This window comes from Falco biarmicus, chromosome 1 (assembly GCF_023638135.1).
Source record: "Falco biarmicus isolate bFalBia1 chromosome 1, bFalBia1.pri, whole genome shotgun sequence".
Lineage (NCBI taxonomy): Eukaryota > Metazoa > Chordata > Aves > Falconiformes > Falconidae > Falco > Falco biarmicus.
This window is the reverse complement of record NC_079288.1, coordinates 50801231-50828446: the sequence shown is the minus strand read 5'-3', so window position 1 is coordinate 50828446 and position 27216 is coordinate 50801231. Positions and strand designations below refer to the sequence as shown.

At 39.6% G+C, this 27216-nt stretch overlaps 1 protein-coding gene across 6 annotated transcripts in view; it reads right to left on the bottom strand.

Annotated features, from left to right (window-relative positions):
- Window positions 1–27216, bottom strand: part of SH3D19 (SH3 domain containing 19) — an 86820-nt gene that overhangs the window by 16199 nt on the left and 43405 nt on the right. For 4 of the 6 annotated variants that reach the window (XM_056327124.1, XM_056327105.1, XM_056327145.1 and 1 more), the window contains exons 4-10: window positions 22093–22135; window positions 20736–20883; window positions 20308–20509; window positions 18703–19698; window positions 6041–6148; window positions 2499–2611; window positions 233–291 (exon numbers count right to left, since the gene is read on the bottom strand). In XM_056327124.1, coding sequence (XP_056183099.1) covers window positions 233–291; window positions 2499–2611; window positions 6041–6148; window positions 18703–19698; window positions 20308–20509; window positions 20736–20883; window positions 22093–22135 — 1669 coding nt within the window. Of the gene's footprint in view, window positions 1–232; window positions 292–2498; window positions 2612–6040; window positions 6149–18702; window positions 19699–20307; window positions 20510–20735; window positions 20884–22092; window positions 22136–23026; window positions 23068–27216 lie in introns of all 6 variants that reach the window. The other 2 variants (XM_056327155.1, XM_056327114.1) reach the window with 2 other exon arrangements.

Sequence of the window (27216 nt, the reverse complement as noted above, 5' to 3'; positions counted from 1 at the left end):
AGCTGAAGAGCCAAACAGTTGTCCTCCTATAATCTCCCTGCTCATACCAATAATGTACAAACAAGTATTAATTAGGTAGCAACTTAGTCCTGCCTATTTATTAGTGAGCATACCATCTACCCAAACCTACTGAATTAGGACTAGGGAGTTCATAGTGTCTACATTGAAACTAACTAGGCAAACTAACTCAGAAACACCACTTTTAAGTGAGTCACTAAAGAATTGCACTTACCTTGGGGGTAGTACAGGTTCTAGCTGAGCCACTCCACCCTGTTCTGAATGATCCAACTCCTACAAAGATTCAAAAGAAAGAAGGCATTTCTTTAAGCCTAAGAAACAAAAATGATCTTGTTTAAATGATGCATTTCTTATATGAAATGATATCCTACAGACAGGAAAAACAAGGTTTTCTGGAGGTCTGGAAATAAAGTTGTAAGTATTATGGTGTGTTCTAGCATTTTAAAGTCTTGTTGGACACAGAAGGAGATGTAAATAACCTGGTTGACTACCTGAATCACAGCTTAAATTGTGCATTAGGCATGACTCAGCCCTCTTTTCCTACTATATAGGAGTCAGAGCTTAAGAGCCAAATTCAGGAGCGTCATACAAATGTACAATTTCACTGCCCGTAGGATTCCAGCTGCTGCAGTTACGTTACCAATTTTCATTTAACTTTGACAGATGAAACACTCTGAACAGGCTTAAAGCAGAAAATATGACATTGACGCAACTCACACAGGACAACGTCTCTTGCAAATAACGTTAGCTCTCATTAAAGAAGGCATCTAAGTATGTTTCCTAGAGATCTAACAGATAAACCCTGGTGAATCTTGCTTTGGCAGATAAAGGCTTCACTCCTCCCAGATGCCTGTCCTGGTCCTGCCAGAGTACTATACTGTAGCAGAGTCAGCAGAGGGGAACATGTGCCACATCTGAAGGGCTTGGACCACAGTAACAGATTAAGAAGCCACCATCCTTTCTGCCTCCTGCTGTTCATTTTCACCCCAGTGCCAGGGAGTACTGCCAGCTCCACCGAACAAGCACAGCTGCCCGGGGACCAGCACGGTAAATCAGAGTGCTGAATCTAGGTTCAGCAGTATCCTTTTTGAATCAGTAATTTTAAATAGGTCTGAACAGGCTTGTTTACTTAACTAGGAATACTTGTGCCTAAAACTGGTAAACAATTTCTGTGATTTTGCCCACCTAGAAAATACCTAGATGCATTTTGTGACAAAATTTTGACCCTTGATTAAGTCCCCATATGAATGTTCCTGATTAAATGATCCTGATTAGAAAGAAAACAAGTAACCACTTTCAGATGGATGTTACCCTCATACCAAAATTTTTGCTCTTCTGTGTGAAAAGGAAGATAATCTGTGCCAACTGCTGCTTACGGTCAACAATTTTTACTGTTGCTGGTTAATCACTTTCACTGACAAACAATACTAGTTTCAGAAGCACAGTTGTTCTTATCTTTCCAAAGCTAAGATTTAAATGTTTCAGTGGATTTGATGCAGTCTTTTTCTTAAAAAAAATCCTCTGAAGCTTACATGTCTGTCACAATAACCTGGATGACATTGTAGAAGTTTTGAGGTCGCATTGTATAAAATGTTATTTAATGTCTTCTATCAGAAATTAGTTTTTCAGCATTATCTAGAAAAGATGGGACCTCTATGAATAGCCTCTTCAATCATGGCATTTAAAAACCTCTTTATCCTGTTACTAGAGGTAGCCACAAAGACATTTGTTGGCAGCTGTCCATCTAGTGAGGGCTTTTGATCTGATCTTTTTACTGCCTGTGGTTTCTCTGCCATTCTTGTCATCACAGCACTCAGTATTTGGAAATTCTACTGTCATTTTCTGGTTTACTTTAATTGCCTTTTGTAAATCTGTCTCAAAGGGCATATAGAATACACAGCTACGAAGTCTACCATTACTATGTGCTCAGAAGTGAGGAGCAGAGCCTTACTTTCCAAAATAGATGGTTCTACTCAGGCTCTGATAGGACCAGTAGAAAATAACTAGAAGCAAAAAGCTGAAGAAAGCAAGCTTCATTCATCTACAGGAAAGTTTTCCCTACCTGGAAATTAGCATAGACACTGAGAGGTACTGTGTATATGAAGGTAAAAAAAAAACCCAAAAACATTTATAAAGGACTTTGACAATATTTAACTATGTAAATCTCATGGGATTTGAACCATTTTGCAGTGCTTTTGAAACTAAATTGTAGAATATCCTGATTCCAGCTGCTAAATACAGAAAATTGAAGATAGATGTGATCAAAGTATACTAAAATCAACAAAGTGCTTTTGAGAAACGAAGCAGTCTAAATTACCTAATTAAATTAGAGAACACAATTAAAAGAAAAAAGCCTTATATTTTTGAGTAGTCCGTTTCATCCTTTGGTCCTTCAAATAACTTTACAAATTCTTGAGAGTCAGAAGGGATCTGTTAACCAAAGCAGACAAAGTTGTAATAGGAAAACAGTTCTAACTTACCACTTTTTTTACTAGGTCAGCACTGTCGGGTTTTCCCACTGTGATATTCAAGGTGTTCCCAATAGGCTTTTCAGCAGGAAGCGGTGGAGGGCTATGTGGGATGTCATTTAAAGCTGTAAAAAAGGAAAAAGTTCCTGAATTAAAGTCTAATTAATAGCTTTTTTACATGGACCAACAATAGGTAAGGGAATCCACCTTGGTTTGGGGCATTTTTTTGTGAATGCAACTTCCTTCCTCAAAGCCAGAGCAGCCGATGGGCAGGACCAGTTAAAGGCTAGTGAAGAGAAAAGGGACACGAAGGGACCACTGCCAACTCTGAGGTTGACTTCAGGAGTACTTCCCATCCTGCGTACTGGATCTTCACTTTACTCTCAGGACACCAGCAAGTTATCCTAGGGCTTCAGAGTTTCAACTGCAATACTTGTTGATATAATATTAGACTAGCAGAAGGGTTTCTACCCCTGGGAATGTCAAGCTCATTACTGGATACCCTGAAACACCATCACCATCTCTCAGTCACATTTTTAAAGTGGCTCACTTTTTTCAGCTGTCAGCTCCTGGAATATCATTCAGGCTGGAAAACAGCTGAGGGTTATTTCAAGTAACCCTGAAAGATCAGGAGACTTGGATGGAAAAATCTCCAGAAAGGTAAAGGCAAGAAAAGAAACTGTTGCCTGCTACAAAATTCAGGGTGACAGAAAGAAAACAGAGATGGAAGCTCCCTGGTAGTCTTTAAGGAGCTAAGCAAATCTAGGACATGGAAGAGGAAACAGTACAGCTTTTACTAAGGAAGAGTGACCATGTACTCAGTCACAATAAAGAACACAAAAGCCTGCTAATTAGATACCTGCTTTCAACACCTCTGCCATTAAAACCTGGGAAGCACTTGGACAGGTTTTGCCAACATATTTACCCATCATTTTGTCTTTATATATTGGAACTTTGCCATCTTACAATGTATTTGTATCCCAAGTAAATTAATTTCATACAAAGAACTTCAGACACTAACGTTCTTTGACTTCCAGCCAGTCTTGGATTTATGTAAAAATATGTGTAGACAGCCTGGACATTTACAGACTGATGACAAAACCCAAGGAGATTCTATCAAAACGAAAACTTTCAGTTGCTCATTTCATGAAACGTACTCTCAACAAAGAAACAATGCATAGAAAGGAGAAGTATTGTTTGTTTTTAACACCTCAGTTGCATTATTATGATCTAAAGTGTTTAAAAATTGATCAGTTCAAGAATAAATCCCTTATTCTTAGGAGCCAGCCACAGCTACAGTGTTAGCAGTGGCCAAGCACAGGGGAAAAAACGCTGGCAAAGTTCATCACTCTTCTAAGGTAGTATGATGGATGAAAAGCAAAGCCAACACCTGACAGTAACTGCAAAAGAAATCTCCTCTTATCATACCTTACTGATATATAAAAAGCACAAGAGATTTATTCATTCACACCACTTCAAATCTTGATATATACACGGATGGCCTAGTTTCCTCACTTTCACTCTTTACAGACCAAAATTAAAGGAAATAAAGGGAAAAAAATCCCACCCCAAATCCAAGAACAAGGCGGCAGGTGCTATTTTCAGTGATTTCTAAAAGTAATAACTGAAGTGGAATTTTAAAGCTTCCTTTCTAATTACATCTTGACAAAAATACTAACGGTCAATGAGTGCTTTACTGAAATTGAAGTTCTTAAGCATCCAGCTCTGTTCCCTTTTTGGTAGTACTTGGCAGGGTTCTTTTTGGTTTATTGGAACTTTCCTTTTTGGTTCATGCTGGCTCCTGCCAGAATTAATCTCCCTCCATACCCACGATGGTTAAGGACCGCTTGTACTGAGGTTACGTGTCCCTCTTACCAAGTAAATCCTACTGTATCCATGTTCTACCTTGGCCCAATTGTACTCATTTCTTAACTTTTAACAGCTTACATTTCTGCAGCAGCTCCCACCTGACAAAAAGCTACTCTGCTTTCTTAAAACCTGCTTCTGTTCCTCCACATTCCATTAATCTTGCAGCCACAGCCTCCCATAAAGCAGTCCTTCACACCCTCCTGACAAGTACAGCCGAGTACAGGATGACCAGCAGTCTCCTGCGGAAAGTTCAGTTACCACCAGAGAGCAGCAAGGGACCGGTTAGCTACAAGTCTAAAAGAGAATCCAGCTCAGGAGGGGGAAAAAAGAAAAGGAAAAAACAAATTGTGAGGTCATTTGTTTTGTTTTGAGTGGTTTTATTTTTCTTTTTTAAAATGGAAATTATTATTTCCTTTGTGGAGAAGAATTATGTCTTGGAATCTTAACAGTAGTTCATAAATATATTCTTCCAATGGCAAAAGCCTTTTATTTATGATCAGGTATTAACAGAAAGACTTCTCCTCATAGCTTTATCTTCAGTCTTCTCTGCATTTTTAATCATTTCCACTGCATTTCTCACATACGCAGAGGTAAAGAAAACAGTATTGTAGCACTGGGATGGTGGGGTGGGGGAGAAGGGAGCTCAGGAAATAATGAGAGAAAGTCTTAGGAGAAAAGCCACCTGGACATCTAGTTGCTACAAGTTGGCTCTACACTTACTCAGTGTAGTAAAAAATGATTTTGAAATATGAGTTTTAAGAGGTATCTTGTGACATTTCTTCCTAAGCTTTAAGGATAAAACATAAGGCTAAACAGGAGCAATTATGTACTCCAGCATGCAATGATCAGCACAAAGACCTTGGAGCTCTCTGATTGATGTCTGCGCTGAGATGTTGTCAGTATAATTTGTAAAGCTGTAAAAGACTAGAGGTGGAACGCATTAGGGATATGGCAACTGTCAGAAAACTACAGTCAAGACCTTGACACAAAATTGAACACATCAAGTTTTTGCATCCAAATTCTCACACGCCTTTTTTATTCCCTCCATTGCTACCAAAACAGTATTGCTTAAATGGCCACAGATTTCAAATCTAACAAGAGTCAAGGGAACTTTTTGATGTGAGCTGTGATAACTATGCTTACATCCCAACTAAGCTGTGTTTGAAGCAAAGTTTAATACACTAATGTTGTTCCTTTGACAAGTAGGGGCCTGGCATCCAGGTAGCTTGGGAGCAGCATTAAAATATTCTCAGCTGATGCCGGAACAGAAATCAATTTGATTAAAGGTACAGCTCAGTGATACAGTTTAGTTGATGAGACAAGCTTGCTTCTGCTGAAAGGGTCTCCAGCTCTTCTCTGCCAGCCTCTAGACCTGCTCCCCCACACACCCCCTGTTCACCTCAGATATGTATTAGCACCATAAGGTTTGAGAGACATCAAACTTAGCACAAGGCAGGGAGCCAGAGGAGGTAGCTAGGAGGCAGGGAGAGAGGAACACGACTCCCAGCTGTTTCTCACTCCCACCACAGCCCTTAGGTTGGCTCCTCCATCTTGTCAAACTTACCACAGGATTCCTTTGGCAGCAAGTGTAGCTAGTAAACAGCAACTCCATTAGTAAATAATAAGTCCCAGTTAAAATTCCTTTCTGACAGGGATTTCTCAGACAATTTGGGAGAAGAACTTACATTTCCTGGGTTTAGCTGGGATTCGGATCACAGTGGGTTTCCGGGCTAAAGCTGGTTGAGCTGCTTGTTCCTTTGCAGGTTCACTTTTGGTGACGAACTGAAATGGATCTAAAATGAAAAAAAAAAAATAATTCCAACACATTTATTTCTTGAACACAAATCTCACCAGGTATTGCTTTCATTATTAACGACATTTATATTTCACACCCAAGGAAGTCATAAAAAAAAGATCTAAATCAGGCTGATGCAAGTAGCATACTCAGCTCTTTGTAAATAACATGTTTCTTCTGTACATCTGCACTCATAGTTGACTTAACATAAACATGCTCCAGATGCCTTCTGGGATTATATAAGCCACTGAACAAGAAGAACTGCATTGCTTAGTAATATGGACCTGAAATCAGGATGGCTTTAGGGAAACGTTTTCAAAGCAGTTGCTCTGATATGCAGACATAGCTGTGAACACATTCACTAAGAAGTTTTAATCAGTACAATCTTTCCAAAGCTAAACAATCAGCACTGCAGCAGACAAAATTCCTACAGAAACAAAACAAAACAAAGCATTTAAATATTACTGATTACAAAATGTTTTCGCTGTAGAACAACTAATTCCCTGGAAGATTCTCCATCATTTTGTTGATTATAAACCTGGTGTCATGGGAGAGACTGATTCAGACCAAGGACTGGGAGTTGTGCCTGAGCTCTGCCCCTGCCCATATCACTCACTCCTCTACAAGTCTGTCCAATCATTCCACCAGTAAGACAGGAGCAATGTTTTCTATGCTTCACAAACTTAAGCACTAGTCTCTTATTAATAGGCACGGGAACATATGCACATGTAGAAGACAGCTGTAAAAATACTTGTACATAAATAAAATCCAAATCAGTAAGTTCTTTCTCAAGTACAGCTTCATGTCAAAGAGCAATACTTCATTTATATCTCTTCTCTGTTGTTAACAACTGCTACCTTTTTCTATGAAGTTACCAAAAACTGCAGTAAAATGGCAAGGCTTAACGGTATCGTAAATGTGTAAAGTAGAAACTGGAGAAGCACTCCAGATAATAAATTCTCCATGACACATACTCATAGCCCCAACAACTGAGTCTTATCTCCTCTGGTGGCCTTTTTAGATGTGTAGCTCAATGAGATGTTATTTATGGACTGTCTGAATCTCAGAGAGGAAGTATGCTGGGCATCTTTTTAAATTCTTTGGGACTTTTTATAAAAACATACCTTTCTCAAAACTACCACCACATTTTCTGACAAAGTTGGAAGCCCTGTGTTTGATAAAACCTTGTCATCAACACTTACAAAAAATGATTTAAAAAATTATGTAATATGAAGTCATCATTTCTTACAGATAATTTTGGATAGTATAGCACAATGCAGTTTATCAAGACACTAGAAATCTGTGTCTGGAATATACATAAGATTTAAGAAAATCCAGAAATACAGTATTTATTTATGAACAACCTCATAAAAAAGACTTCTTAGCATTTTAATTAAAAATTAAATTTTTTAATTTGGCATTTTTAGAGAGAGGGGAAGACGACCAAACACATCAAGCTCTGTTGGTTTTTTTTCAAACCAAAAATAGTCCCGAAGTCATTTCAGAGAGAGAAAACACTGTAATACTGAGCTGCTGAATAGCAGCGTAATGGACTGTCCTGCCACACACACACACAATGGTGGTCACAGCTTCCCCAGCCTCTGTGCTGCTCCTCCTTGCTGGGTGTTTCTGCCTGCAGCTGGCAGCCCCTCTGCCCATGCCCCCAGCTCCCGCTGCCAGTGCACAGCTGTAGCCACAGCGGGGACAACATGCTGCAGTGCAGTGCTGACGCGTGTTCACTGCTGCTCAAATGTCCCCCCCCCACTAGCCCCTTCCCTTGCCTTAAGGCTTTCTTCGTAGTCATATCCATCACGTACGAGTGCCATGGGGGGTTGTGCCATGGTCTCTCTCCAAGGCAAGATAACCTGCCTGCCTACAGGCTCCCCAAAATTCTGCCTGGGTACCTTCATGTCACATTTTAATCATGAATCAAAGCACATCAATTCCTTCTGACAGGCTGCTTGTAAACAGCTTCGAGCATACACCTCAGGTAGAAAAGATCATGAGAGGTCAATGATTTGTCTACAGCTAAAGGTATACAGGCTATAGTCAAAAAAAAGCTCCGTTACCATCTAGACAGAAGATGGCTCCATCACGTTGTGCCCAAAGACACTGGCACATCCAGGAACTAGGCACAGGTAACACACAGTGTTTTAGAAGGTAGGGGTAAAACTTATCGTGCTGTTTAAGTAATGGATTAGCACTCGTCAGCAAAATGTTTAAGTCTCTTCAATGGAAGCTGCATCAGAGCTAGGGTTTTTCTAGAGGACTTGAAAACACAGACCACAAGAAGGGTGCAACATTCTGGCACTACAATCATGACAAGAAACAAAAATCACGGCCTTAAAGCAAGCCTGTAGTTATAATTTTCTTTTATTCCTTTATACCTACGTCTGCTAGCTACAATACTAACATTTGAACTGCATTAAATAAAGATTTACCTACTCTTGCACTGATGTTCAGAGTGACTTTAGTGTGGCTGAAAAAAGAAAACCAGACCTGGGGTTTCTTCTCTCTTTCAGTTATCTGGCAACTCTACAACAGAAATATTTGAGGAGTGACCCTGGCGAGGCAGCAGGGCAGCTGGGCCTCAGAGCTGCACTGGCCCCTTGGGAAGCTGGAGACACAGGGCAAGCAGAAGAAAGGTGAGCAGGGCTAAGTCATGGGCTCCTTGACACAGCAGGACCATAGGGAACACACCAGCACGTGGAGCACCTCTCAAGGTAAGGTTCTGCCAAGGTTAAGGAAGTTCTGCATGAACAATGAGGAAACAGTTTTTCAAAGCCTTCATCTTATAAAAAAATAGACATCGTGAAACCAAGTGGAAATGCTCTAAATATGAAAATAATCACAGATCCGCATTCTTGTAAATTTATGGGTGATTTAAAGCTGTACAAAAATTGCTGTTTGTCAACTATTAATCATTGCTATGTGTAGAAATGGTTTTCTCGACCACTCAACAGTTGGCAAGAAGGTATCTACATCAATAAATCCAAGAAGTAATTTTTAAGTCTGAGAAAAGTAATTTCTAAGGTTGAGAAAACCATTTGATGAACCTTAGTTTTGCACTCATTATCTTATGTTCAATTATACTGTTGTCACCTCATAATTAGTTTAAAACTCATTACCTTGTTTGTGTTATTCCATTCCCCAGAGTTGGGTTTGCAGCAGAAATTGGCTGAGTAAACGACTGTGCTGCTTTGTGCACTGGGACTGACTGCTTTGTGCAGTGGGACTGACAACATATCAAATTTTTATGTTGTTTAACAACAATTGGGCATCATTTGAGCATAATTCACTGAGGTGTGAAAACAGAATTGTTAATATACTCATTTAAAGCTTCTCAGCTCAAGGAAATTAATCTGCAAGGCATTTTTCATAACACGTATCAACAGACTATCGATTTTTTTTTTTATTAAACTTTTATAATGATGCTTAAAGCCTGTGTCTTCCTTAGTCTCACTTTTCTACTGCTTCTGTTTCAACACATGTTATCACATAAACGTTTAACGTGCTTATTCACAGGAAAAACAAACGAAAGCTGTGTATTCAAATACACCATATATCATCTCTTTCTTCTACCAGTTTAGGAGAGACAGATTTTTTCCCTGTCTGATTTACCATCCTTGTTTAAAATAAAAAATTAGGAGGTTACAGAACAACGCTAGGTTTTGCCCATGTGAGCAGGACAGATGGATACCTTTCTGAAATATTTATTGGTAGTCTTTAAGTAAGTGATAGGAAGATGGTAACAGACATCTCAGCAGCAATAAGGGTAATCTCCAAACAAATCAGATGTGGAAAGCTAAAAGCACAACCAGTACTATCTGCTGCGAAGATGCTCAGTCCTGCAAGAAGTACTCCCAGTACAGATAAGAACAGTGCAATATGATAGGTGTTGATGCTGACATTACAACACTTGCTACCACAGAAGTATGCAACTGTGTCTACTTTCAAAGTTTGATTAAAAAACCCCTAAATCAGCTGTTACAGGCAAAGCTCACACATTCTCTGCACATAGCACAGTATTGTTATCAGGGTCTTCCAGGCACAGAGAATAAAGCCAAGCCTCATCAACAAATGGTTTTATTAAAACCTAGCCCCATGAAACTACTCTGGTACTTGTGGACACATACTTGGGGGAAGATTTTCAGCAACAGGCCCCCACCAGTAATATAGCTGGACATTTCATGGAAACCTGACAGCTAACATCCCAAAGAGGAACGGGGTCCGTGCTGAAACACTGTGAAATGCTATAGCCCAAGTCTGACGTCAGTTCACTCAGATGTTCTAAATCTCAACCTATTTACAACTATAAATAGACATATTAGACAGGTATCCTACCCAAATTCCAGCATTAGTGATTTTCCAATCTCAGTTTTCCCCAATATTTTTCATCATCAAAATTAACATTTCACCATTCTTAGAAATAGAGTTTTTGACCCAGAGAGAATAATATGGACTACACCACCTTTATCCAAATACGCAATTTGCAGCTCCCTCTGCATGGAAAATTGCCATGATCTGGTCATGACGATGTCTTTTAATAGACCGGGAAATTAAAAAAGAAAAAGGGGGTGGGGGTGGGGAGGGGGAAGAGAGGGAGAATGGGATGCAGGCTCTTTCAGGATGTAATCTGTGCATAACCTGAAAGTAAGCTCAGGGGAAACTTGGGCTTCTCAGCATTCTCCTAACACTCAAATAAAAAGAATACAGTATTCAGGAGTACACTTAGTATGGCTTCAGACTTAAATTGGAGCATAGACAAGCAAATCTGCTATGAAAACATTCTAGGATTTTTCTCCCTGGTCTTCACAGAGTTTTTTTATGACTAGCCCAGTTATTTTGGTAGAGGCTATGAACAGACTGTGTGGTCCTGCTTTATTCAAAGATTTATAGTTTGTCAGGCCAAGGAGATTTGCTTTACCTGATATGGCACATTTAGTCAAACAGGTGCTTGAGCAGGCTGGTGAAAATTTCTTATATGTAACAACCTTTACATATAAGTAGTTTTTCCAATGTTGTTGCCAAAGCATTAATTTTATTTCACCTGCTTATACTGTTCTATCGAAAGCACACAACACTGAAGCAAGCACACAGTAATTTCAGAAAGCTTTATCCTGAGGATTATCCTTCTTCCTGGAAACATTATGTCCAGATGCCAAAACAGAAATCTCAAACTTCTCACACATTAACAAGAATTTTTAAAGAGAGTTGTGCAAAGACTTCAGGACAGGAAGAGGTTATCCAGCAAAATTTACTGCTACTCAGAGCAGAGAAAAGGTAGTGAACTACTTGCATTGGCGTTCAGGCATTGCTCCCTGTTGACTGCTGGCATTTGATGGATCGCCACAAAAAGCAAGGCAACTTAAGGCCAGTGATCACTATTTTTGAGGAATGAGTCCAATCCGAAGAATGCATGTCTACAGGATTCACACGCAGTTTGCAAAAGGAGCCTAGCCACCATATGATGAAAGTGCACACGGTCAAAGAATTATGTAGAGTTTGATATTCCCTGGAAAGTATATTAAAAAAAAAAAATAATCCTAAGAAATGCAACTGAGGATCCAACCTAAATGTATTTGTTGAAAATGTAAGATGTCCTTAACTGAGCAATGAAATATCTCACTCACAATGTTAAAAAGTTGGAAAGCAGCTAAAATAAAATCTGCTACTAGAACAGCAAAATTTCTTGGGCTATTATAACACTTAATGACAATACAAGCATTTATGGGGTGGAAAACTACAGTGCTACATTGTACACAAAGAAAGATATAAATGGACTTTTTCCGAGCTTTCAGCACTTCTCCCCCAGACCGCAGGAATGCCCACACTTGCCATCTGTGTGTATCTAAGAGCACAACTATTTGGTTCATCGCTAGCTTGTCCATACCAGTAAAGGTGATAGTAATTACATTACTTTTGGCAAAAAAAGGAGTGCTTATACCTCCAGCATGAGCTATTATGTGAGAGTTTGGAGGCTATTGTTCCATCATTAATCTATTTTGCCAGTTGAAGTAAGACTAGGGTACTCAGATTGCAAGAACCTTCAGGAGGTGTCTAATCCAACCTCCTGCCCAGAACAGGTCAGCCACAAGGTCATGTTGTTAGAAATTGGTTGCATAACCTGGTCTAACTTCAAAAATTGCATGCCAGAGAGTATTTGAACATACAGTGGGTGACAAAAAAACCCCAAACCCTCAAATTACTCAGGAGATTAAGAAACGCAGCCTCGCCCGTTCTTGCCAGGTAATGAATGCTTGCTTGCTCATTGGCAAGAGATTCAAGTTCCCCAAAACAGGTAAGCTGGAAACCTCCACAGCAGACGAAAGCAGTAGGGGATAGAAAATCTTTTAAATGGAAGTGTGAAGGACAAGGGAATTTATAATGTTTAAAATACCTAGCTATCTCCTTGCAAGAATCTCATATGCTTTTAGCAAAGGAAAAAAAATAGTTTTATTTATAAACACTTCTTTTAAATACGCATTTTGCTGTTGTTGTTTGACAATGTTTCTGATCAAAGGATATCTGCATTTTAAGCATTCTTGTCAAGTAAGCAGATTTAATCATCAGAGAAGACAGTTATTATTAAGAACATTACTACTTGCATGTTACCACTTAATAGTATCTATAGACACGGAACTCAAAAGCAAATTCATCTGCATTTGACAAGCTAAAGGCTCCTCATCTATTATGTAGCTGTAATTTAAAAACCTGATTTGTTTCCTGAAACTAGACATAAAGCCCTCTCCTGTGGCAACAGTGGAGTCACTTGCAAGCTCCTTGAAGGCTCCAATTTATGTTTACTAAGCAAACATCTGTAATGCCTGAAGGGTTAATGGGTGTTTGTTACCACTCCTGTTGGAGATTGCCAACCTCGTAGCAAAACCAACTGGACACAGCACAAACCTCTACCTCCACTACTCCACCCCACAGGAGCATGTCTTCAGGTAAATCTGTTTTTGCCAGGGATTAAGCCAAATAGTAGGTTAAAATGGATGAGACAGCTCACTTTTCTGGGGATGATACCTTTGATAGTAAGCAAAAAAGGAGACAGGTGTCTTTAACCACAAGAAGAGTCATCAGAAGTAACATAGCAGAACCCTATGAAAAGCTGCATTATTTTGAAGATACGTCTGGACTAATCTACCAGTTAGAACTATTTCAGTTCTTTTTTTCCTTTTCCTTCCTGAGGAAGCAATTAAAAGCAAGCAGCTGGGCAATATCCCCACAGCAGACAAATTTGGAGTTACTCAAGCAGCAGTTTTCCTGAATTGACTACAATGTGATACAAATTCCACCATTCATGCCACAAGAAGGAACAATACCCACAAATGGGCAGCAGCACTGGTTTGGTTGGGGTTTTTCTCGCCGTACAAGCAGAAATGAAGTTTTGTACGATGTTGAAATAGCTAGCTAGATAGATAAACAGACAGACAGATAAAACAACTAAGAAATGCAGTAGTCATATTACTAGTCATATTACTGTTAGAATTGAATACACTAATATGACAAAGATATCCAAAGAGAGAGCTGACTTCTGCTGGTAAGGTAAGGCTCTCTCTGAACTACTTTTCAAAGTGTTTTGTTTAAATTGAGTTCTGGTATAGTAGGCACAGAGCAATCAGTGAATTACATGCTGTTTTAGAGAGAGACAGACAAGAAAGAAGAATAACTCCTACAAACGAAAAGGAATAAAAACATTCTAGCAAGATCACCTTCAGGTTTTAATTTAAATGCTGTGCTTTTAAAGGTACTGTTACCATATTTTCTTTGTCCAAAATAGACGTTGCCAGAACATTAAGCAAGCAGGCACACTACATGCTTTAACATAGCAACTAATACAAGCTACGGGTAAAATCATGGATCTTCTGAAGCCATGGAATTTACACTCTGTTCAACTTGCACTAGGATTTCATTTCCAAGCCTTTGTAAAAGTGGATTAGTGACAAGAGAGCTCACCTGACAGATTACTGAAACTTTTAACTTTCATGAACTGCACAAATCCCTTTTTTGAGCTATAAGAAAAGTGTAAAAATACCCTAGATGATCCAAAAGATCACAACTGTTATCAAAGCATTAACATCTCAAGATTTAGAGTCCCAAACAGGTGCCTTCACATTCTCAATAACTGACTTGAACACAAGGAATTTCATTAGGATACAAATGGCTTTGAACATTATCTCTAGCCAGCCTCTGAGTCCAAAATTATGGCACTTAAAACTGGCATCGATTTTGGCTGCTGATGAAAGAAGCAGCCCTACACACCTGTCATTCCTGACTTCTTTCTGGCACTTCCCTTGGGCCACCATCAGAGACAGAAGCTGGGCGCAAGGTTTTGCCACAGTTCACCTCTGAATCTCAGAGCTGTTGAGCTTCCAAAGCACCCACAGACTTCAACTGGGAGAGTGGATGCTGAAAGCTCTGAAAGGGATCTCGGTACCCAGCCTCTATTTGCACCAGAACAGCTTCCCCTCTCCATACAGGTCAAAGATAAAATTATTAATGTTTGGACAGGGGCAAGTTGACTCTACTAACAGCTGTGCCGTTGGAGATGCTGTCAAATGCTGATGAAACCCATGGGATTGCCTGAGGTAAACTTGAAAGAAAATCATCCAGCTAGCTTTGTAGTTAAAACTACCAGTTAAACACTGACAGTTAAACTGGTGAAACCATAAACTGCTTTTTTGCCAATGCTGTTGATCTTTGCTCATAAATAGTATTAAAATACTTTTCATTACTGTGGTGATGCCAGCCTTCTGTTAGAGGAAGCTGATGTCTTACATCAGTCAAGTAAACGGCTGTGGAGACTGAATTTGTTTTGCCTGGTCCACCTTTTGCTATATGGTCACTCCAACTTCTGTGCCCCCCTCCTCATCTGACTGCTTTACCTTCTTACTTTCCATCAGGTGTTAGCAGCAGCAGTGAACGATCAGTCCAGTTCTATTTACATTAGTCTAAGTACCAGATGGGGTTGTGCTGTATCAGAAAAAAACCCTAAGTTTTGTGAATGCTGTAATCTGTAACCCTGCTCTTTGAAACTAAGCACCAACAGCTTGTTTCTCAAACAGCACTGCATAAAAGCCTTCCTCCTTTCCTAGGGTTGCCATAACAACAAACAGAGTGCTGTCATTTTGCTAAATAAGGACAATGACAAATACGTAAGAAACGCAAAGGTCTGGGGAACTGGGAGCAAGATTAGACCTTCTCTTCTTGACTTTACAAAACATTTTACTGTGGATTCATCTTGCAAATCCTAAGCTGTTCCTATGGGAACATGAGAAATAGCTAGTGTTAGTGCCTCGTGTTGCCTCATTTTTCAGAAGGCCAGCATTCTTGTGGATGCTTTGTCAAGACATAGCACAACATTAGCAATCAAGAGTAGAGAATATTATCTTGAGCTCACAAATGCCTGTAAAAATTTGGAATGAATCCTAATTTTACAGTGTAATAAAGTGATAATGCTGTCAGACATTCCTCTCTTTAGTAGGTAAGAAAGGGCTGCAGCAAAGATGCCATTTTATTGAGTGAATAAAATCATGGACAGGTGACTCAAGTTGTCAGGAAACTATTCTCTGAATAATTCTTCTGTTAACCATGAGAATGTAAAGTATTCTTAATTACACCAAGAATGACACCTAGGACACCAAGCAGAAAGATGAAGACTGACATTCCTACTACATCACAAAAGCTGTTTTTTCAGGTGATTTTCATTTGAGCTCACCCAACTCCTGATTTAACAAAAGAATTAATGTTATTTAATTTTTCTGGTTGGGCAAAAGGCAGTCTTTTAGTGTATATAGCTAAAACATAATTTTCTTTTTTACGCACTTTCAAAATGTAAGTATTCTCTTTTCTTGCCTGCTGCTTAGAACAGTTACATTTTCCCCTCTGCTTCTTGCATACATTAATATAATAAAATGGCTGAAACTATGAAAGTTTTACCCTATGGAAAACAAGAGTCATCCCTCGCACTTCTAAAACTATCACATGCACAGCGCCTGTCCACAACCCCTGTCTCCAGACACAATGATCATGACTCTGTTCCCAGCTAGACACTATCAGTGATATACTTCCTTGACATAAGTATGAAACACTTCTCCAGTCACCCTGTAACCCTTCCTCCTTCCAGGCTTGGTACAGCTTCTGCAGTGTTCCTGGAATCTCTCAGTCCAAAAAAAAAAAAACAAAACCCACCCCAAAAAACCCACTTGTATCCATGTTGACCTAATCACCTCTCCTGCAGGACCTTCTTTTGCCTTATTTCACTGGTTTCATAAACTTCCCTGAGGTCTGTACGCCCATACATATCAATCTTAACAGTTCAGGGACTGAAGGGACTTCTGACATCTGCCTTGGGGTTTTTATGCCAATACAGAGCAGAAACAGTAGCAAACCAGAACTTCATCTAACAATAGAATCTACAAATGGTGAAGAAATCACATTTTTGAACGATCATTAATAGCAATTTACTGTGACAACTACACAGTATCTATGCTGCTCATTTCAGAAAGCTGAGATGTTTAATGACAAGTGAGGTGTGGTGGGTTGACCCTGGCTGGATGCCAGGTGCCCACCAAAGCTGTTCTATCACTCCCCTCCTCAGCTGGACAGGGGAGAGAAAAATATAACACAAGGCTCGTGGGTCAAGATAAGGGCAGGGAGAGATCCCTCAGCAATTACTGTCACGGACAAGAGACTGACTTGGGGAAAAATTAATTTAATTTATTACCAATCAAATCAGAATAAAGTAATGAGAAATAAAACCAAATCTTAAAAACACCTTTCCCCCACCCTTCCCTTCTTGCCGGGCTTAACTTCACTCCTGATTTTCTCTATCTCCTCCCTGCAACGGGCACAGGGGAATGGGGGTTGCAGTCAGTTCATGGCACGCTCTCTCTGCTGCTCCTTCCTCCTCAGCAGGAGAACTCCTCATGCTCTTCCCCTGCTCCAGAGTGTGGTCCCTCCTACAGGAGACAGTTCTCCACAAACTTCTGCAATATGACTCCTTCCCACAAACTACAGTTCTTCACGAACTGCTCCCACATGGGTCCCTCCCACAGGATGCAGCCCTCCAGGAACAGACTGCTCCACAGTAGGTCTGGTGGGAGCTCCTCTGTCCGTGGGGCCACAGGCCCTGCCAGGGGCTTGCTGTAGCACAGACTTCCCCCAGGAGGTCACAGCCTCCTTCAGGCACCCACCTGCTCTGGCGTGGGTTCCTCCACGGGCTGCAGGGTGGGGATCTGCTCCACCATTAACCTCCACGGGCTGCAGGGTGGGGATCTGCTCCACCATTAACCTCCACGGGCTGCAGGGGCACAGCCTGCCTCACCGTGGGCTTCACCATGAGCTGCAGGGGAATGTTTGCCCTGGCACCTGGAGCACCTCCTTTCCTTCCTTCTTCTGACCTTAGTGTCTGCAGTTGTTCTTCTCGCATATTATCCCTCCTCTCTTTGGCTGCAATCGGTTTCACGCAGCAACTTTTTCCCCTTAAATATGTTATCACAGAGGTGCTACCACTGTTGCTGATGGGATCCACCTTGGCCAGCGGTGGGTCCATTTTGGAGCTGGCTGGCATTGGCACCATCAGACATGGGGGAAGCTTCTAGCAGCTTCTCACAGAGCCAACCCTGTAGCCCGCCCCCCCCCCCCCCAGCAAAACCTTGCCCCATAAACTCAATACATGAGGTTAAAAAAAAGATTAAAAAATCATAGCTAGTCCCTTAAACAAGCATTTTGTATGATACACCATCTGTTTTAAAGCAGAACTCGACCTGGATTACAACGGGACTGCTAAGCTAAATCAGGACATTCTTGAACATTAGGAGGGAAAAACCTATTGCTATAAAATTTAATGACAGCCCAACACTCAGCTGTGTCTTAAACTACCAAAAAAACCATTAAAAAAATTCTACCCCAAGCACTTAATGGAATCAAACAAGGTTTATGAAAGGGATGTAGTGGTGGTAGTAATAAATCTGTACATATGTAATAACTGTTTTCACTTATTAGAAAAAATTGAATTTGCGTAACAAGCATAGAGTCGCATGACAAGACAAGACAAAGCTAGGAAAAAGAAAATAAGTAGGCACTGGTGAGACAAGCAGAGTATCCCAGTATGTTTGATCACGATTTTCCCTAGATGCCACAAATCTTGCTGCTTCTCTAGATGATTAGGTTTCCACTACAGAACTTCAGGCACTCAAATAAATTAGTCAGATTAGATGGCGAGAAGTCAGATGTTCCAAATTCCCCAGAGAGAATTGTGATACATTCTGGAAGTGATATCTAGTGTACATCAACAAATCTTTTATCATTATTTTAGTAATCATGTAATAAATCCAGCAGGCAAGTTATGAGATTTATATAGCCCTGAAGCCTCCCGAGTCTCGAAATTCAAGTAACTTCATAGTGATGTTGACATAATATAAACCCAAGAATTTCATATATACACATAAACCCCATCAAGACAGGCAGACATAACCCACACAGACTCATACACCTGCAAAGAGTAATGAACCACAGTGACAGTTTGAAAAAATTTCTTCTTACCTGCTGCTGCTTCAGAACTGATGTTATTTGTAGCTACACAAGCTGGACTTAGGGGCAAAACATCATCATCAAAACTGATCAGGTCTTCTTCCACATCTAGTTTATTTTGCAAAGTAGGTGCTGAGGAGTTGGCTGCAGGTGACGATTCCCCCAGAGACTTGAAAACTTTCTCTTGGCCAGATATGGAAGCCCGTGGGGGAGCAGCAATCGGTCTTAGTGAGGCCAAAGGAAGTGCAGGATTTTCTGCATAAAATGACTTCTTAGGAACAAGAGGCCTTGGAGCAGGAACAGGAAATTTCTTCTGTCCATCGCTGTTCTCTGCAACTGATCCACTCCTTGCATCAAGAAAATCACTACTACTACTTTTAACAAGGCCAGGTTTTGGCTTCTTTGGCAGTTCGGGTTTGGTTGTAACACTGCTCCCAACTACTTCAGGTTGAGGCTGCAGTTCCTTGGAAGGTGTCGATTTGCTTTCTGTCCATGCATCCCAGCCTCCTGAAATTCTGCTTACTCCTGGCTTTGGAGCAACTACTGGCTTCTTTGCAGTAACAGGTCTTGGGGCAAATGAACGAGGAGCAATTTCTGGCTTTTTTGATAATCCTGAGGTATCATTAGTTCCTTGGGATTCAAAAACTTTGATCCTTGAAACAATACTATTTTGGCTCTTTTCTGTACTCATGCTGTCCATCACCAAGTGATTGTCCAGTAAGCTATCATCTAAGAGAGGTGACTCCTGAACTGGAGGTTGCTGCCTTTTTGTGGTAGGCTGGTTCACTTCTTCTCCATCGTCTATCTTACTTTCAGTATTTTTGACCACAGGTCTGAGATTGCTTCTCGATCTTGGCTTTGGCACAGGACATATCACAGCATTGGGATTTTCTTGGCACCTCTGACCTTCAGAAATTTCAAAGACTATTAAGGGATTCTCATTTTCTGAAGGAGACCTATTCAAGAGAGATGCAGAAGGCCTAGGAGGTTTAAGAGGACTCTGCACTGCTAAGAGAAAAGGAAAAGGTTTTAGTTATCTATTCCACAACTCTTTATTTATGTTATTTTTTGTAAGCAATCAGGATGGTAAAAATTATGTTTTCACTCATAACTTACTGCTGCTTGTGAAACCATAGATCTCTTTTTAAAAAGATGAATGAAAAATATATGAACTATAGGAAGAAGCTGAAGATTGCTGAAATGCACGGTTGTCTACACATTGTGAGTTCAAAACTGCGTGTTAGCTTAAAGCATGAGGGGCATGAAAGCAACACCTAGACCAAAGAATAGTACAGTAACTTCCCCAGTTTGGTTTGCACACTTCTCAGTCTGAATGTGTAACTCTGCTGCTATTCTGATTGAACATCTGAGCTCCTCTGGCCCTAAAGCAATTGTTATTATGGCTGAATTGAGCAAAAATTTAAGATCTAATTACAATCTGACTGTGAATGCAATGGTAGTTCATCAGAAGACACAATTTTTACATAAATTTACAGAAGTAATCATCCACAGAAATGTAACTGTTATTCATATTAAACGCTGCACAGACCAGTAATAAAGGACATCTTCAGGAGACAGAGTAAGGTTTCATCAATGAGAAATTCAAAATAGCCTCACCTGGATAGACTGCAGATTCCCAGTGTGTAGGCACACTAGTTTTTACATTACTTCCTGGCAAATGGCTGATTAGTTCCTCCGGAAAGTCAGTTTGTGTTGCAGAAGTAGTGGTATGTCTAGGAGCAGCAGCATTATTGTTATTTGTTGTATTGACTTGCACTTGATTGATTTCTTTTATCACCTGCTCATATGATGGTGGAAGCTAAAAAACAGAGATAAATATTAATGGACGCCCAGATGTGATCCTTCAAATAAAAAGCACATAAATCTAAAAATATTGAATTAACATATGCAGAGGAAAAGAACATTGTCATAGTCTTTTATCCAATATGATGAAAGCCTAAGCAAGCAAAAACCCTATTCCTCTCTAACTTAATGTGCTTTTTACCTTTGTAAATCAAACACATATCATGTAAGTTCACACTCACCTCAGCTGGAATATGCTCATTTCTCCTCCACTGAGCATGAGATGAAGCAGAAGGGAATCCTAATCCTTGAGGAGCAACAGGGCTTGCACCTGGAAACCAGGAGGATGGCCGGAGGGGTTCAGCAGCAACTATTGTAATTTCAGGACGCCTGGAAATGAAGGCAAAGTGGAATAATTACCTAAACCATTTAAAAATAGTTCTTTTAAGTACAAAAGACCAAGGTTTTCTCTACATGGGAAATCAAAATAGTTCAGGTCTTTTTGATTGAACCCGAGGTGTTTTTCCCTGCTTTCAAAGTAACTTACCTGACCTTTCTAACAAGCACTTAGGCTTCCATTCAAAGCACCTAATTAAATGCCTAAGCCAAAAAGTAGGTTTATTGGCTTCAGTGAAATAATTTACATGCTTAAAGTCCTTCAACACAAGTGTATGTAACTCAGATGGAAGAAATCTTACTCTTCATGAAATAATGAAAACTAACCATGTGTTTGCCCTTAGCCTGCTACGATATGAAAACAGTAGAAACCAGATGCTTCTGGCTGGCTACCTAAAAACTTGTCTATCCTCAGACCTCGAGGGAAACCTCCCACTGTGCTAAAGTGGGGCAGAGCAAGTCTCACAGGCTTTTGGGGCAGGGCCTACGTCCTTACAGCAGCCAGTACCATAGGGATTTCTGTGGCAGTTAAAGACCTATAGGTACTACCCCTGTTTTATCCCTGTAACAACTGCCTTAGAGCATAGGCTGCAGTGATGGCCCACGTACCCAGAACATGCCCCAGAGTACTACTGATCAATCTAGAGTCCTACACAAAATATATTTTGAGGAGTTTCATGAGTATGAAGCCTATAGAAGCTTCTGTCTGCTGACCCCAAAAAAAACCTGCAGAAGTGTAACTTCTAAAATTACGGTAAAAAGAATTTTTTAAAAAAAGAGGGCTACAGTTCCTTGACACCTGAAAGAATGGCAGACTCAGCTCACCAGCTATCCAGGTTGGTGACCTCTTTTCTCAATATCCTTTGAGAAACTGGAAGGAGACCTGAAAGTGTGCTTATTGGCACTGTGAAGTGATCCTGTAAATAGATGTCAGGAAAGTAAAACAGTTCTGCAGAGGTCTGATAGTTGGTTACATTCTTCTTTAAAGACACACAAAAGTTGATGAGAAAACTCCTCAAACTCTTGTGTTTAAGAATCATGATATTTATTTTATCCTGCCTAATTTATTTTTAAACATACCAAGAAAAGAGAGAAGGAGAAAAGAAACACCCTAGAGGAGAAAGCCATAAAAGGCAATACTGTGACAGAATCTAACAAGTTTTATAGTAACACCTAATTGTAATATAAAAAACTTCATCATACCTTCTATCCCTCTGCTGTTCGCTATGGCTAGAGGTCCGAGAAGCTATTTAAAGAAAAGAAACAAAAGTTTTGAAGAGGTTAAAATACACTGTCACAGCAGTAAGATAATAGCACAGCCCTTACCAATCCACTATCAATGAAATGGAGAACATAAATTCCAGATTTTAAGAGTGGCCAAGTTAAAAAAAAAATAATTGTATTAAATATGAGAAGTTTTTAAAAGGTTTAGGGTGCTATTTCGTAATGACTTAAGTCATTATATGTTCAAGTTACCACCAAGAGAGATGGTCCTGCCCCCTTTCCTCCTCACTACTTGTCCCTGCATCCTGCATTGTGGTGAACCTGGAGCTGAAACTTCTTTTAGCTGAAACAACCCATGAATAAAACAAAAAGAAGAGTTAAACACATCTGGCTTTGCTTTTGATGGCTCACTTCTGAGATTTATTCTTTAAGCTTTTTTAAATCTCATTTGTTTTAGAGAAATGAAAAGTACTAAGGCACAAAATTTAAGAAGCTATTTCCCCCTCCTTCATGTAAAAGGAAAAAATTAAATGTTCCCAGCTAGAAACTTCCTAAAGTTTACCCACTTGTAGATTAAAAATCAGTAACATTTGTGGGGTTTTTTTTCCAAGTCATATGTTTTAAGTTACATAAAAGAAGTGAATCCTGACCTCTTCATTTTTCTATTTTTGCCATATTTACATTCAAATAATTTTTTCAATGGCCACATTGTATTTTCACTTTGATTTCTTTAGAGAGAAAAGGAAATGATCTGAGGGACAAATTTTGGATTGCAAGTGCAATTTAGGAAGTGGTAAAGTCTTATTGTGCAAAAGCTGACAATTACGCTGTTCCTATGCCATCACAGAATCATTAGCTGCAATCGGCAAAGCATACTTGATTCAAGAGTCACATAGTATTGTGCCAGACGTACCTCTTCCACAGGGCATTTTTGATGTGCACTATTCATGAGTGCTAGAGAAAAAAAAGAAGGGGTTACAGAAGAGGACGAGGAGGTGAAGGAAAACAAGCCAAGGCGTCAGAGTGCCAGAAACCATGATCAAATGGGTTAGTCACGCAAGGACAGGGCACGTGCCAGCTTTGTAAGAGGACAACTGTAATGTCTATTCTCAATAGTGCATTAAATACTAAAATAAAAGCAGATTTCATTTCTAATCTCATGCTGATTTTAACAATGGCTGTTTAGAAGTTTCCCTTGCAATAAATTAACCATGAAGAATATAACTGAATATGATAATGTCCACTGTATGGCTCAACAAAGAGCCACTGTAGGAACAAAGAGAGGGAAGTCAAATCTTTTTCAATGCTTTATTTACTTTAAAAACTTGGTTTATTTGGGTCTGCACTTTTTCCCTTCCAAAAACAATGTGTTACACCTAGGAGCTGATACAGATGCAAAGAAGCTGGGATCCCATAATTTATACTCCCATCTACTGAAGAGACATGGGCAGGCAGATTGATCCCAGTAAGAGGCACACTGCGAAGTTCTGTGCATGACTGCACATCTCCTAAACCTGTTCTTTAAAAATTGTTTGGCTAAAACAAGTTAATAAAAATACCCTATGCCTCACCTTCACTTTCCTCTTGAGAGATCTTAACACAGCAATGATCTAATACACACATCGAATTAAAAAACAAAACAAACTGACCCAAATCAACTAATTCCAAGATTACTTTTGCAAAGATGATGGAAGAAAGTGTTCATTTGGTAAATGTATTCAGTACATCTGATTGGGGTATAGCTGAATTACAATGGTAAGTGCATTAGAAATGAGGTATGTAAACCTGAATCGATAAACCTGTCAAAATCTCATTCTTTCTTCATTTTCAAATAAATTCTACATGGTGTTTTCTCCTGTGAAACTCTAAGTGACTTCTATTTATTCAAGTTAGTACAACAGATATGAAAAGCCTAAAAAAAGTCTAAAAGACCTATTTCCTTTCTTAATATAGGCAAAAGAACTCCAGCGTGGTATCTATGTAACCCATCACACTTCAAATTTCAAGTAAACAAGTGAATTTACTTGAAAACAAAACATCTGAAGTATTTATATAAAAACAACTTTACTGGCAGATATAAATATGTCTCTTCAAAAGGGCTAATATCCAAGCCATCATATGTGTTTTTAGAATGTGCTCAATTTGGGGGGGGGGGGGGGGGGGCTGAGAAAAAATCTCCCAAGTATTTATGGAATCAAGCTACTTCCACGTACGCATCCATTTAATATAAACATTTATTTCTTAAGGACCTTGACAGTATCCTTCCTTCCATCAATCACTCCCCTCTTTTTCCTGTCACATTTTTGTTACATCCACACTTTTAGAACATCTTTTGTTTTGGAAGTTCTTAAATCCACAGTAGGAACAGAGGTAAAAGCTACTCCATCTTCTGCTCTCATGTATTCCTTGGAGTTTCATAAATGCTAGAGAACAGAAAATAGAAACTCTCTAAACAATCCTTGCTCCCAGACCTGTAAGGCTTTTATTCCTTTACCATTTCAGAGAAAGGAATTTAAATTCAAAAGTGTATGAGAGAAGACATGAATTTTTAAAATAGAGCACACAACTGATTTATAAACAAAACAAGACACCCATCGCCATTTTTCCGGCCTTGCGGTCTTTTGATCCTGTAAGTCTATTCTTCATTCCCTTTGTGGACTGCCTTGAGAAAGTATTCTATTAATTCCGCCCCCCCCCCCCCCAAGATTTCAAATTATGACAGCTTTAAGATTTTAAAAAAACTTTCTTCCATCAGGGGAGTCAATGGAAATGTATTTTAGTGCTCGTAGACATATTGACAACTGAAGGCAGTTGGCTCCTCAACTTCCACACTGAGAAATGTTCAGGGTGAGAATTGTGGAGATTTTCAGAAGCATATACTTAGCAGTATTTAAGTAAAAGATAAGCAAAGCAGTTAAAAGGTGGGAGAGGAAAAACAGTGCATAAAATCCACACTTCTTAATCTTATAACTTTATTGGTATCAGGGAAAAGAAAAAAATGCCAAATCAACTCATAACATTGTCACTATTTATTTCCAGTAGTGTCAAAGAGGCATCTAAATGTGTTTAACCTAGTATAGTAGAATTTAAGCAAGTAAAGGATTAACAGTAATATTGTAAATAGAGGACAGATTAGTCACTTACAGGTTCATTTTCTCTACATATTTCTTACAAGCACTATTTACTGGGCTTTATTCAATTACTTTTGAATGTGCAGTTGTAAAGTGTACTGAGTTTGTGCTATATACTTATGTTTCAAATGTTTTTCCTCCGCTGTTTCTTCTCTGGGTCCTACTTGTCAAATCCACTTAATACGTTATTTCTACTTGAAACACACACAGAGTATGGTGCAGAGAGCATTTCAAGATACGAAATCAAGATGCTTGTATAAGTAAAACCATGAGTATTGCCCATAAATTACGATGCTACAGACAAGCTGGTGGCAACAGAAGCCTGACATGTACTTTGGAGTCTTTGGAAGAGAGTTGGGCTAGAATTTACAGTCTTTCAGGCAATCTTTAAAGGCAGCATAGCGGCAACTATAAACTTCATTCAGGGATCTGCTCAGAGATACCATCCTGTTGTGAGCACTGAGTGCTTCCACAATATAGACATTGCAAAATAATATTCATATGTTTCCATTAGTAAGTCTGTATGAAATACTGAAGAGTTTTGTCATTGCAGAGTGTTTTAAAAGCAAGTTCAATTTTGCATTAAAAATTGGAACCATAGCCTCAAATAGCCCAAGCCTTGTGAGAAATCAAGCTCCAAATTTTTCTGATTATTGTCCCTTCCAGCAGCTGTGAGTAAACATGATCCTCCCAATGAACTTTTTCAGTTAATTCATATTAACTATTATGAGTGGGTTTTAAAGTAATAATATTACTTCCTACAACGAGGATGTGTGCTAATATTTAAAAAACCAGCTTCTTTCAATGCTTTTCTAACACCAGGCTAGACATTTCTACTGTCAGTCCTATGAAATATGTAGACTATTAGACTGAGAAGTTAATTCTTCTCACTATATAGCTGCCTAGGAGTAAAGGCTATTCATTGTAGTATCTCAAGGACAGCTTCAAGTGTGGGCAAGCACTCCCTCCCCTACCTATCAAGCAATACACCGAAAGAGCTGCCAGAATGACCCCGTGCAAGAGGCCATGCTTGCAGTCTTTGTGTGTTACATAGCTGTGGAGGCCTTTCTTCAGGGAACACTAAAAGAATTAGGTAATCCTCAAGACAACATCAGAAAAAAAAGTCTAATTTCACCCAAAATCTGATTAGACTATTTCTGTAGCAGTGGAGGTTCATAGTAAATCAGAAAATTTCATGCATTTCTGAAGTAAGAGTTGAAGCTTTTCTCCTGAACTATTTCTTGGCACAAGGGGGAGGCCTTGCTCCTTTTCTTTTGGTTCTGTTTCCAGGCATCTCAGGGAAATGTTAGATTGTCTGACATTAGAGCTGGGCTGATTTAATGCTTGAATGTAGCTAAAAGAGATGGAGATGCCCAATTTCCTTTCCAAACACGGACCTCTGTCCCCTTTGAACAAACATTAGTATTCAGTGTTAAATAAAAAAATAAGCACTTTCTGTACAGTTATGTCCATTTTATCTCCCTGAACCTGCTCACCTTGGGCTCAGATCACCAGCAGCACAGGGGAAGGGATGTGCTACCTCCAAGAGTGGTCTCTGTTTCCTGCCTCTGCTTCCCAGCTCCAGCTCTTCTTTGGGCAACTTCAGTGAGGGAACTGATCAAAAACAACCTAGGGGGGGTGGGGATTCCTCTTTCCACCCCCAGTAAGGTGAAATACCCTTTTCACAGCTGACCAAACTGCTGTGCACCAGAGATTGGCATTGGTGCTGAATAAAATCTACATAACTACACCCTTAGAGCAAGCCTGTAGTTTCACTCAAATTTTACAATAATGATTTATGAAGGCACTTCACTCCTCCCTACACCTTTCCTTGGGCTGTATATTCCTGCCTCTGCACTATTCCCTGCATTACGCCAGCGCAAATGTTTGTACAGATGGGGAGAGAATGAGGTCACAGAACTGAGAGCCAAAAGAACCTAGGAAGCCCTCAAACAAAACAAAAATGAAAAAC